Source organism: Lepidochelys kempii, chromosome 23, assembly GCF_965140265.1.
Source record: "Lepidochelys kempii isolate rLepKem1 chromosome 23, rLepKem1.hap2, whole genome shotgun sequence".
NCBI lineage: Eukaryota > Metazoa > Chordata > Testudines > Cheloniidae > Lepidochelys > Lepidochelys kempii.
In genome coordinates this window covers 14093118-14106000 of record NC_133278.1, presented here as the reverse complement: position 1 = coordinate 14106000, position 12883 = coordinate 14093118, and the positions used below count along the sequence as shown (strand labels likewise).

Below are 12883 nucleotides of genomic sequence, written 5' to 3'. Positions count from 1 at the left end.
CCCTCCAGCAGGGGGCGCCAGGGACGCACCCACAGCGCAGGGCCCGGCCCCTCCAGCAGGGGGCGCCAGGGACACACACAGCGCAGGGCCCGGCCCCACCAGCAGGGGGCGCCAGGGACGCGCGCACAGTGCAGGGCCCGGCCCCTCCAGCAGGGGGCGCCAGGAACACACACGTGTGTGTACCTGGGTTTACCCTTCTACACTATGAGATGCCTGCAGCCGTGATGGGAGAGGACTCGCCCCTCCCCCTTCGCCCTGTGTGCGGGGGCGGAGCAGGGGCCTTGTGAAGCAAGTAAACAAACCTAGCGCATGTGGGGGCCGGGGAAGGGGCGATGCTGCCCCCTGCAGGAGAGAAGGGAAACTTTGGCCTTCGGCATTGCAAAGCCACGTGTCCCGGCTCCCAGCCCTGCCCAGCCCCCTAGACCCCACTCCCCCTGCCTGAGACGGGGAGAGAACCCAGGCGTCCTGGCTCCCAGCCCCTGCGCCCCGTCTCTAGCCACTAGATCCCACTCCCCTCCCAGCACCAGGGAGAGAACCCAGGAGTCCTGGCTCCCAGCCCCCCTGCTCTAACCACGAGACCCCACTCCCCTCCCGGAGATGGGACTGGAAGAAGTCCAGATTATCTGGCGTGAGTAGCACCAGGGCAACGCCGGCGCCATGGGAACAAGATGGGGAAATCACCCAGCGTCATAGCAACTCTTGGAGTTGATACTTTGTTGCCTTGGCAACAGGAGAATTCACCCACTCTCCTCATCCATCAGAGGCCAGAAATCAACAGGGTTAGAAGGGGGGGGCAGCAGGGGGTGCTGAGCTACGGGGGGGCCCAGCATGGGGGTCTCTCCCCTGGCTGTCGGGCCTGACCCTGATGCCCCTGGGAGACACAGGGGGGCTATCCCAAACCTGGGCTCCCCCCAGCCCTGCCAGTGCCCCTCACTCCTGCCCCGCAGCCCCTGCTAGCCCAGCCCTGGGCTCCCCCTAGCTCTGCTGGTGCCCCTCACTCCCGACCTGCGGCACCCCCGGCTTCCCACTCTATACCATATGTCACAGCTTCACCGGCCCGGTGCTCTCGCCCTTGTCCACATGCTTGTTGACCCCTCAAAGAATTCTAGTAGATTGGTGAGGGGTGATTTCCCTTTACGAAAACCATTTTGATTCTTCCTTAACAAATTATGTTCACCCATGTGTCTGATCGTTCTGTTCTTTGCTATCATTTCGGCCAGCTTGCTCGGTACTGAGGTCAAGCTCACCGGCCTGTAATTGCCAGGATCACCTCTGGAGCCCTTTTTAAAAATTGACATCCCATTAGCTACCCTCCAGTCATCTGGTACAGACGCTGATTTAAATGACAGGTTACAGACGAGCGTTAGAAGTCCTGCAATTCCACCTTTGAGTTCCTGCAGGACTCTGGGGTGAATCCCATCTGGTCCTGGTAACTTATTGCTGTTTAAGATATCAATTTTTTCCAAAACCTCCTCTAATGACACCTCAATCTGGGGCAGTTCCTCAGATTTGTCACCTAAAAAGAATGGCTCGGGTTTGGGAATCTCCCTCCCATCCTCAGCCGTGAAGGATGCAAAGAATTCATTTAGTTTCTCCACAATGGCCTTATCGTCCTTGAGTGCTCCCTTAGCATCTTGATCGTCCAGTGGCTCCACTGGTTGTTTAGCAGCTTCCTGCTCTGACTTTCTGAGTCTTTGGCTAGCTGTTCTTCACATTCTTTTTGGCCTTCCTAATTATATTTTTACACTTCATTTGCCAGAGTTTACGCTCCTTTCTATTTTCCTCACTAGGATTTAACTTCCACTTTTTAAAGGATGCCTTTTTGCCTCTCACTGCTTCTCTTACTTTGTTGTTTAGCCCAGTGGCACTTTAGCAATCCATTATCTGTGATTGTGATTAACGAGAGGTGGTTAATGAGCACCTCTTGCAAAAGATTAATATATTTCCATTACTAACATTTAACCATTAATTATGGACATGTGAGTAATTAACAGTTAGGTGAAACCAGTGATCCTTAGCAGTTCACTGTTAATTACGTTCATAGAACTAAGCAATTAGCAATGATTCAAAATCAGCTATGGCTAATAACCAAAAATTATTGATAACAGCAGATTAGGGCCAGATCAGGGCTGGCGGCCCTTAGAGGGGAAAGGCCCCACACCCCATTCCCCACCCTCCTGAGCCAGCCAGTCCCTGCCCTGGGGCCGGATGGGAGCCGGCGCCCCCTAGAGGGGAAAGGTCTCATGTCCCCTTACCTGCCCCCCTAGCCAGCCAGTCCCTGTCCTGGGGCCAGACGGGAGCCAGCGCCCCCTAGAGGGGAAAGGTGATACAATGTAATTCGGTCCCGCTGAGAGCCCCATGATGGAGACAGGGCCACTGGAGACGCCGGCAGGGTCTCTCCCTGCACTCGCCTGCCCCTGGGGAGGGGGGCCCAGACGCGGATGCTGTAGCTATAGTTGTGGACCCAGGACACAGAAGGCTTCACCCAGCCAGGGTCAGGGAGCTGTTCGAATGAGCCTTGAGGGTGAGGATCATCACTGGGGCAGGCACTGGCAGGGGACAGACAGAGAGAGCATGAGACCCCAGAGCCGGGGGGGGGGAACCCAGGTGTCCTGGCTCCCAGCCCCCCCCCAACCACTAGAGCCCTCTCCCCTCCCAGAGCTGGGGGAGAACGTAAGAGTCCTGGCTTCCAACCCCCCTGCTCTAACCACTAGACTCCACTGCCCTCCCAGAGCTGAGGGAGAACCCACGAGTCCTGGCTCCCAGACCCACCACTCTGTCCCCCTAGAGTCCCCCCCAGGGTGGATGTGTTGTTCCTTGACTTTAGCAAAGCTTTTGACACGGTCTCCCACAGTATTCTTGCCAGCAAGTTAAAGAAGTACAGGCTGGATAAATGGACTATAAGGTGGATAGAAAGCCGGCTAGATTGTCGGGCTCAACGGGTAGTGATCAATGGCTCCATGTCTAGTTGGCAGCCGGTATCAAGTGGAGTGCCCCAGGGGTAGGTCCTGGGGCTGGTTTTGTTCAGTATCTTCATAAATGATCTGGAGGATGGTGTGGATTGCACCCTCAGCAAGTTTGCAGACAACACTAAACTGGGAGGAGTGATGGATACGCTGGAGGGCAGGGATAGGATACAGAGGATACAGACAAATTGGAGGATTGGGCCAAAAGAAATCTGATGAGGTTCAACAAGGATAAGTGCAGGGTCCTGCACTTAGGACGGAAGAACCCAATGCACCGCTACAGACTAGGGGCCGAATGGCTCGGCAGCAGTTCTGCGGAAAAGGACCTAGGGGTGACAGTGGACGAGAAGCTGGATATGAGTCAGCAGTGTGCCCTTGTTGCCAAGAAGGCCAATGGCATTTTGGGATGTATAAGTAGGGGCATAGCAAGCAGATCGAGGGACGTGATTGTTCCCCTCTATTCGACATTGGTGAGGCCTCATCTGGAGTACTGTGTCCAGTTTTGGGCCCCACACTACAAGAAGGATGTGGCTAAATTGGAGAGAGTCCAGCGAAGGTCAACAAAAATTATTAGGGGTCTGGAACACCTGAGTTATGAGGAGAGGCTGAGGGAGCTGGGGATGTTTAGTTTTCAGAAGAGAAGAATAAGGGGGGATTTGATAGCTGCTTTCAATTACCTGAAAGGGGGGTCCAAAGAGGATGACTCTAGCCTGTTCTCAGTGGTAGCAGAGGACAGGACAAGGAGTAATGGTCTCAAGTTGCAGTGGGGGAGGTTTAGGTTGGATATTAGGAAAAACTTTTTCACTAGGAGGGTGGTGAAGCACTGGAATGCGTTACCTAGGGAGGTGGTGGAATCTCCTTCCTTAGAAGTTTTTAAGGTCAGGCTTGACAAAGCCCTGGCTGGGATGATTTAATTGGGTATGGATCCTGCTTTGAGCAGGGGGTTGGACTAGATGACCTCCTGAGGTCCCTTCCAACCCTGATATTCTATGAACGCTATCTGTTACAGGTTGGTGCTGGCATCAGGAGAAATCAATTTACATTTTCATACTCAAAGCTGCTGCCAAATATTTCCATAACAGCAGCACCCAGAGACCTTGACTGGGAGTGGCCCCTCTCCCCCACCAGCAGGCCAGGCAGGGCACCTCACCCCACAATCCTCAAGTGAGATCAGGGCCCCCCTCATGCTGGGCATGGCGGGCTCCCTCCCGCCCTGAATCAAGATGGGGGCCTTACTTCTAGCCTGGGGAACGTGGGGTGGTTATATGGGGACCCCTCACCCAGGGCATAGACACAGTCCCTCTGGGATGGGGCATGAGGGCTGGTTATATGGGGACCCCTTCCCTGGTGCTGGGATGCAGCTGTCTCTAGGGTTGGGCGTGGGGACTTAGCCAGCTCCGTGGAACAGCTGGATGTGGGTCTGGCCCTTGGTTTTCAGTGTTTCTTTTGTTTCATTTCCCCTGGGAATTGATCAGGGTTGTTTATCACCACCACACCCAAACCAGGAGAAAATCAATGCAAACAAAAAGATGAATAATTTTCCTGGGGTTGATTTTGCTGGAGGGAAAGACGGGGCGGGGGAAGCAACCAGCCAATTAAAGCTTCGACTTCGGCTTCTCTATGCGGTTTGCTGCTGACCTAAACCAGAACTCACAACCCAAGCTCTCCTCGCTTGCTCTCTGCTCCCCGAAGAAAACGTTTCATTTGAATCGAGAGTTAGAGCTGGGCGCTTATAACGATTCACGCTTAATCCCACCTCGGGTGCAGCGCAGACATTCAGCATTGGCCTCCTCTCCTGGCTTGGCATTGTCGAAACTTTCCAAGCCTTCCTTGGGTTCTGAGAGCGAGTTTCAGTTGTGAGCCCGTCAGATCTCGAAAGCGCGCGCTGCGAACGGCGTGCGTGGCGGGCGGGCGATTCATCGGTGCGTTCATCAGGAATCCATCAGGCAACCAGGACTCCTGGGTTCTATCCCCGGCTCTGGGAGGGGAGGGGAGCCTAATGGCTCAGAGCAGGGTGGGGGAAGGGAAATGGGTCCCAGGACACCAAGGGTCTACCTCCTGCTTGGCCCCACTTCGTGCCTCAGTTCCCCCCTCCTTACATCAGCCACAAATTTCGCGGGGTAGCGGGCATCCGTCTCCAGGATGTCCATGGTGCGGGGCTGGGGCTCTGGGACGCACCCTGGCTGCTGTGCCCAATTCCAGGCACCCTCAAGGAGTCGCCGACGCCGGCTGCAATCGGTCCCATTAGCCGTATCCCTACTGCTGCCGTGAGCCAGACACTGTCGAAAAGGAGAGGAAAAAGCCGCCCTAACACCCCTCCGCCAGAGACCAGGTGGGATATCGATCGGTCCGACACGCTCACAGAGCATCCTGCCGTATAAGACCCGAACCCGCCGTTCAGCCACTGGGACCCGCGACGGTTCCCCGGCTCCGCTCCGGGCCACGAAAGCAAAACGGGGCCTTTTGCCGGCTGCATCTTCGTGTCGGCCGACAAGTTGGTTCTGGCCTCTGCCCAAGGAGCCAGCAGCCGGGCCTCACCGTCACCGAAACCCCACTGAGATCCGGTGCCGCGCTCCTCACCGCAGAGATCTCTGTGCCGAGCAGAGAAAAGGGCCCCCGGCTCAGCGAGGCGAGTCCTGTAAGAACCCCACCGAGGCGGCGGGTAGTTCGGACCCTCTTTAAGGCACATCACTGAGGGGGGAGGGAAAGGGAGGGAAGAAGGTGGGATAAAGGGGAGATACGGACTCGACTGAGCTAAACCTCCAGCAGCCCCCCCCCCAAAAAAAGACCTTTAAATAAGCTCCAAATCTGACACAAGCCCCCCCCCCCCCAACACACACACACACACCAGAGGCGAGGGTGCAGCACAGAGTCATTCCTGAGCTTTGGGATGGGGCGGGGGGGCATTGTGGTCCCCAAGTTTCTCCTGGGGAATGAGTGGGAGAGGAACAGGTGCTAGGTCCTGAGGGGGGGTGGGGGGGTGCATGGGCAGGCCCGGGAAAGGTGGGGGGGTGAGGCTCAGAGCCAATGCAGCCCCATGGTGGGAGCGGGACACATGGGGGTTTTGGAGGGTTACCAACTTTCTAATGGCACAAACCTGAACACCCTTGGCCCACCCCTTCTCTACACCTCCGCCCCACTCACTCCATCCTGCCTCCCCCTGACATTCGCTCTCCCCCTCCTCGCTCACTGTCACTGGGCTGGGGCAGGGATGCGGGAGGGGGTGAGGGCTCCAGGGAGGGGCCAGAAATGAGGGGCTCAGGGTATGGGAGGGGGCCCTGGGGTAGGGCAGGGGGTTGCGATGCAGGTGGGCGCGTGGGGTGTGGACTCTGGGAGGGTGTTTGGGTGCGGCGGGGGGTTCGGGCTCTCGGCAGGCAGCGCTTACCTCAGGCGGCTCCTGGTCGGCGGCACGGCAGGGCTAAGGCAGGCTCCCTACCTGCCCTGGCTCCCCACGGCTCCCACAAGCAGCCGGCATGTCCAGCCCCTAGGGACCCCTAATCACGCCCCCTTCAGGCCTCAAACCCGTCACCCCCAGAGCACCATCTCCAGCTCCCTGAGTCGCCAGGCTGCTGCATCCGGCCACTAGAGGGCGCCATGAGACAGGCTCTGCCAGAGGCTTCAACCACTGTTTATGAGAGGGCTGGGAGTCAGGACGCCTGGGTTCTCTCCTTGGCTCTGGGAGGGGAGTGGGGTCAAGTGGTTAGAGCAGTTGGGGGGCGGGGGGGGGGCTGGGAGCCAGGACGCCGGGGTTCTCTCCTGGCGCTGGGTCTTAGGATCCGTAGAGGGAGGTCATAGGTCACAGGACTCAACATCCCCATCAACAGCTGGAGACAAGTTGGGCCGATAGGAGCTCCCCTGGCCCGTGCCTCTCTGCTGTCCCAGCCGCCTCCCACCCAGCCCACATCAGACAACACATGTCATCAAATCAGCTGTAATTGGGCCTGCTGGCCAATGAGCAGGGTCAAGGCAATTACTTCCAGGTTATTGGTTGGGCAGGTTGGTGCTCCTAGGCCACCGGGTCGGGTCGTAGGTCAAGGAACCAACTCCCAGGGCGGTTGGTTCTCGTTGGCCCCAGGGTCACCAGCAGGTTGGCGTGGACGGGGTCAGAGGTCGTTGGGGTCACCAGCAGGTTGGCGTGGACGGGGTCAGAGGTCGTTGGGGTCACCAGCAGGTTGGCGTGGACGGGGTCAGAGGTCGTTGGGGTCACCAGCAGGTTGGCGTGGATGGGGTCAGAGGTCGTTGGGGTCACCAGCAGGTTGGCGTGGATGGGGTCAGAGGTCGTTGGGGTCACCAGCAGGTTGGCGTGGATGGGGTCAGAGGTCGTTGGGGTCTCCAGCAGGTTGGCGTGGATGGGGTCAGAGGTCACGGATGCCCCCGGCGGGTTGGCGCGGATGGGGTCAGAGGTCGCGGGTGCCCGGCTCAGCTCTCCTTCCAGCGGGGGCTGGCGCGGGGGGCCCCGGCTGCAATCAGCCCCTGGGCCGCGTAGTAGGTGCCCATGACGATGAGCCGGGCCCAGGGCACCGGGGCGCAGAAGTGGTCCCTGGCCAGGACCAGGTCAGAGGCCATGAAGAGCAGGGAGCCAGTGGCCATGGCCAGGCGGGGGGGAGACTGGGCCAGGGCCCGCCAGCCCATGGCCGCCAGCAGTGCCCCGTAGCCCCCCACGGCCGGCACGTAGGGGCCCCCCAGGCAGGGCCACAGCGTCGTGTAGGCCCCCGCCCAGGCCAGTGCCAGTAGCAGCAGGAGCCAGGGGCGGGCAGGACGCAGGCCCAGGGCCCAGATGTAGCAGATGTGAGCCAGAGCGAAGGCCACCATGCCTGGCGGGGGGGGGGGGGGGAAGAGGGGGCGTCAGATTGCAGTGCCCCTCGCTCCCGACGCACAGCCCCCTGCTAGCCCAGCCCTGGGCTCCCCCCAGCCCTGCCGGTGCCCCTCACTCCCGACCCGCAGCCCCCTGCTAGCCCAGCCCTGGGCTCCCCCCAGCCCTGCCGGTGCCCCTCACTCCCGACCCGCAGCCCCCTGCTAGCCCAGCCCTGGGCTCCCCCCAGCCCTGCCGGTGCCCCTCGCTCCCGACCCGCAGCCCCCTGCTAGCCCAGCCCTGGGCTCCCCCCAGCCCTGCCGGTGCCCCTCGCTCCCGACCCGCAGCCCCCTGCTAGCCCAGCCCTGGGCTCCCCCCAGCCCTGCCGGTGCCCCTCGCTCCCGACGCACAGCCCCCTGCTAGCCCAGCCCTGGGCTCCCCCCAGCCCTGCCGGTGCCCCTCGCTCCCGACCCGCAGCCCCCTGCTAGCCCAGCCCTGGGCTCCCCCCAGCCCTGCCGGTGCCCCTCGCTCCCGACCCGCAGCCCCCTGCTAGCCCAGCCCTGGGCTCCCCCCAGCCCTGCCGGTGCCCCTCGCTCCCGACCCGCAGCCCCCTGCTAGCCCAGCCCTGCCGGTGCCCCTCACTCCCGACGCGCAGCCCCCTGCTAGCCCAGCCCTGGGTTCTCTCCCCCGCTGGTGCCCCTGACTCCGTACCTAGGAGGAATAGCTGCGGCCAGACCAGGCAGGCGTCTCCCACGCCGGAGAACATCAGCCCCCAGCGGACCCGGCGCGCCGAGGGGGTCCAGGCGCCATCGCCCCAGGCCTGGGCCGTCAGGAAGAAGACCAAGCTCAGGAGCGGGAGGCTCTTGACGCCGGTGCTGACCCAGCTGGGCTCAGGCAGCCACAGGGCGAAGTACAGGCCGCAGGAGGCCAGGAACGGCAGCAGCTTGAGGCGGCGGCTCGTGGCCTGCAGAGGAAGGTGGAAATTGACACGGCCGGGGCGCATTTACACTGGGGAGAGTACGACGCACCCGGCATGGAGACTACCCCTCAGTCCGAGCAGGGAACAATCATCACACATTAACTCTTAAACCTACTGATGACCTACTCTGTAATTTACAGAGCGGGCCTGTTAACTGTCATCATGTTAACTGTGACACCTATCATTACATCAGTCTATAGTAATGTACAGTCTGGCTATTTCACCGTGTTCACTCTGAAACTTACTGACACAAGGGTCGGGAAACGGGCTGTAATTAGGTTTCAGCGTTAACGGAGGAAATAAGACATCTCAATTCTTATACAGTGGGTTTTGGCCGTTGTTTTGCTATGTCAACTCCAACACCTAATGATAAGCGGTTGTTACCAAGAATCCTGTTGGTTATTTCACGGTGTTAACACTGAACACCACTGACAGCCCACTGAATATCATCAGTGCGCTCACTGGCTCACCTAATGATAACCCAGAGTACAGTGACTCTTCCCTGAACATTGTTCCGGTTCACGTCGTCACGTGGCTGATCGATTAGGGAACAAGCTCGTTTAAAGTTGTGCAATGCTGCCTTATAAGGTCGATTGGCAGCTGCCTGCTTTGTCCACAGGATTTTCTGGGAGAGCAGCCCCTCCTGGTGGGGCTTAGAACCAGGGCCCCCCCCCCCCCCCGTCAGCTCCCCATAATTCCCAAATAAGGGATGCGGCTTGGCAGCTGCCCCTGACCTCTGCCTTGGGGCTGCTCCCGGGAGCCTCCCGCTTGCTGTGCGGGGGGCGGAGAGGGGTGCTGATGGCAGGATGTCCCCCAGCTCTGTACCCCCCCTCCACAAAGCGGAGGAGGGGACAGGGCTCGGGGACAGAAGGGGCGGAGCTTGCTGGAAGCTGTTGCTTCCTGCCTGATCTGCTTAAAAGGGCAACATACTTGAAGTGGAGTGAGCGTACTTAAAGGGGCGACGCACATCTCTCTCTCTCTCTCACCCCACAGCATTTTGGAAAGTCAGCCCCTGTGCGGCCGGGCACGTGCTGTCAGGGCAGGAGGAGGGAGTCGAGCGCTCCAGCGGGGGCCCATCATCTGCTTCCGTTTTTGCAGGGAAGGGTTTGCGGCCGCTGGCCCCCTGCATCTGTTGTGTTTCCTCCCTCCTGCCTCAGGCCCTGGCTGCCTCGTAGAGTGAGAGGCTACATCAGGGGTGGGGGGCAAACTATGGCCCGGGGCCACATCCGGCCCTCCAGACATTTTAATCCGGCCCTGGAGCTCCAGCTAGGAAGCAAGCGGCTCCTGGAAGCAGCAGCATGTCCCCCGTTTGGCTCCTACACGGAGGGGCAGCCAGAGGGCTCCGCACGCTGCCCCTGCCGCAAGTGCCACCCCACAGCTCCCATTGGACAGGAACCGCAGCCTATGGGAGCTGCAGGGGCGGTGCCTGCAGATGTGGCGGCGCGCAGCAGAGCTGCCTGGCTGTGCCTCTGTGTAGGAGCCAGAGAGGGGACGTGTTGCTGCGTCTAGGAGCTGCTTGAGGTAAGCGCCGCCCGAAGCCTGCCCCCTGCCCCCCTCCTGTGCCCCAACCCCCTGCCCCAGCCTAGATCCCCCTCCCGCCCTCTGAACCTCTCGATCCTAGCCCAGAGCACCCCCCTGCACCCCTAACCCCTCATCCCCAGCCCCATCCCAGGGCCTGCACCCCAACCCCCAATTTTGCGAGCATTCATAGCCCACCCTGTAATTTCCATACCCAGATGTGGCCCTCGGGCCAAAAAGTTTGCCCACCCCAGGGCTACTTTAACAACTGCGTGTTAACCCTTGAGGGCTCCAGCCGAGTGCGAGCTCATCGTTTAGCAGCAAGATTTGCCTGGGAAACATCCCACCCGCGGTCTCCCCAGCCTCACCCAAGTGTCACACTCACCCATTGCTGGGTACACTAGTCAATTGTTTAAAACGTACCCTGCATCTGTCTATCATGTCTTTTGTCTGGCAAAAAACATTCCCGGGACTCTAGATTCCCCCCCCCCCTTTACATTAATTCTTCTGGGGAAATTGGATTTGCTAAACATTGTTGCACACAAAGTCGCGTTTTTCAGGAACGTAACCACCACGTGAAGCGAGGAGTTACTGCCTATGGCCTTCTAATTATTTGACCAAGCAGAGACCTACCAGGAGCACTCAGCGATAGCTACTTGTCTCAGGCTGAACCGCAGCTCACTGGAATTGGGAACTTAACTCCCTGTTTACGACTCTTACTCTGGAACCTACTGATAACCCAGATGAGACTAGCCTCATTAACTATTTCACCACCAAGATATCCCAGCTAAATCTACTCAGCTCACCTCCCGGCACCTCATCCTACTGGGGCTGGGAAGTGACCTCCCTGCCCCATTCATCTCAATGAAGTGTTAACTCTGAAACCTACTGCTGTCACGTAACACATCGTCCTTGGTAGTTCAGCTGCCAGAGCAATCACAGCAACATCCTGCTATGCCTGCTCTATCCCTGACCCCGTTCCTGATCCAGCCCCTGTTCCCTGCCACTGTGTGTTAACTCTGAATGCTACTGACTGCATCACTTCAACCACAACTTTCCAGTTTCATATCCGAGGTATTTTTTCCCCAGGAATTTCCAGTTGAACCCAGACACCATGCCAACCCTAAAACATCCACCCAACCAAAGTAAAAACTGGGCCCATGCCCACTTACCCTAGCAGGCGTTCACTCTAAAACCTACCGATGGCACGATTTAACAACAATTTCACCGTTTTAGCAGAAAGAGCCAGTTAATGCTGCTTCTTCAAAGGGTGAAGTTCTGTTCCTATTGATGCTAAAGTAGCAGCTTCAACTTTGACTTTGAAACCTACTGATTGTTAACTATTTAATCACCAGGAGATTGGGCAGGAAGAGGCAGCTAACTTTGCTCCTAATTGTCCCAATTTGGCCATGAGCTTGCCCCATTCACACCAACAGGGCGTTAACTCTGAAACCTACTGATATTGTGCTTTCAAGGTCACCCACACCACCACTGTGATCAGGGCTACCCACACTGATCCTGCTACCAGCCCCACTTCCCTTCCCCTCTGGGCCCAGCAGTGCCCCCAGCTCAGGCGGGCTACAGGAAACAGTGCAGAATTGAAGTGGAAATGGCTGCAGGGAAATCCTGCCTCGATGGATCGGCTTTACCCGCTCACAGTCCCAGAAGCCGTAACAGCAACACAATGGCACACAGAGGACACTGGGGTTGAGTGGGGGAGAGCAGGGGTGGGGTGGGGCTCGGAGCCAGGATGCCTGGGTTCTCTTCCCAGCTCGGGGAGAGGAGTGGGGCCTAGTGGCTTAGAGCAGGGTGGGGGAAGGGAACTGGGAGCCAGGCCACAGTCTCTGCCCCGCCCCCGCCCGGTCCCCTCTTCGTGCCTCAGTTTCCCCCTCCTTACATCAGCCGCGATGTTCCGGTGGTAGTGGGCGTCCGTCTCCAGAATGTCCATGGTGCGGGGCCAGGGCTCCGGGACGCACCCTGGCTGCTGCTCCCAACTCCAGGCACCCGCCTGGACTTTCATCTCCCGTGGGTTCAACAGAGCCAGAGATAAGATGGGGGGGCGGGAAGAGAAAAATCGATTCCTCCTGCCTCATCCCCACCCAGCACCAGCTGATAACAGGGAGGCAGCTGCTGGAGGAGTGGGGCTCAGGGGGCCTGGGAGCCTGGGCTCTCGGATGTGAACCCTGGTGCTGGGCCCCCACACAGTGCCCTGCTTACCCCCAGCCCTCCCCCCCCCCCCCGGAAGGAGGCTGCGGCACGCTCAGGCTTTAACCATTGGTTTTTTATTTTCATCCGGAATAACAAAAGAGACGAGCCGGGGACCCACGACACAGGGGGGATGGTCGCCGGCCGGGGAGGCCCCGGGGCAACCCCCAAAAGGCCACTTGATTTGGTTCCTGTTTAAGAGCTTTTAAATATTGCCACTAAAGTGGTAGCCGGGGGAGGGAATGGCTACCAGGACATCACTGTTGGCTACTGCTGACTTGTGGGGGGGGGAATTCAGTGCTTTTGAAAAGGAGAAAGGTGCATCGTGGGGCCATCTAGCCTGGCATCTGGCCCCATCTCCCCCCAGCCAGGGGCCATTCGGGGGAGGGGTTGTTTTAAAGTCTCTTTTGCAAGGGGAGGGGA

General features: G+C 59.0%; 2 protein-coding genes across 2 annotated transcripts in view; one reads left to right on the top strand and one right to left on the bottom strand.

The window, feature by feature from the left end:
* LOC140902360 (uncharacterized) overlaps positions 1 to 12883 on the top strand; it is a 138915-nt gene that overhangs the window by 82930 nt on the left and 43102 nt on the right. The gene's annotated exons all lie outside the window — the stretch shown is intronic.
* TMEM86B (transmembrane protein 86B) lies at positions 6882 to 12440 on the bottom strand. The gene is made up of 3 exons (XM_073322149.1): positions 12153 to 12440; positions 8470 to 8722; positions 6882 to 7780 (listed from the first exon to the last, which is right to left on the bottom strand). Exons 1-3 carry the CDS (start codon positions 12273 to 12275, stop codon positions 7386 to 7388), a joined length of 771 nt encoding a protein of 256 aa, XP_073178250.1. The 5' UTR covers positions 12276 to 12440; the 3' UTR covers positions 6882 to 7385.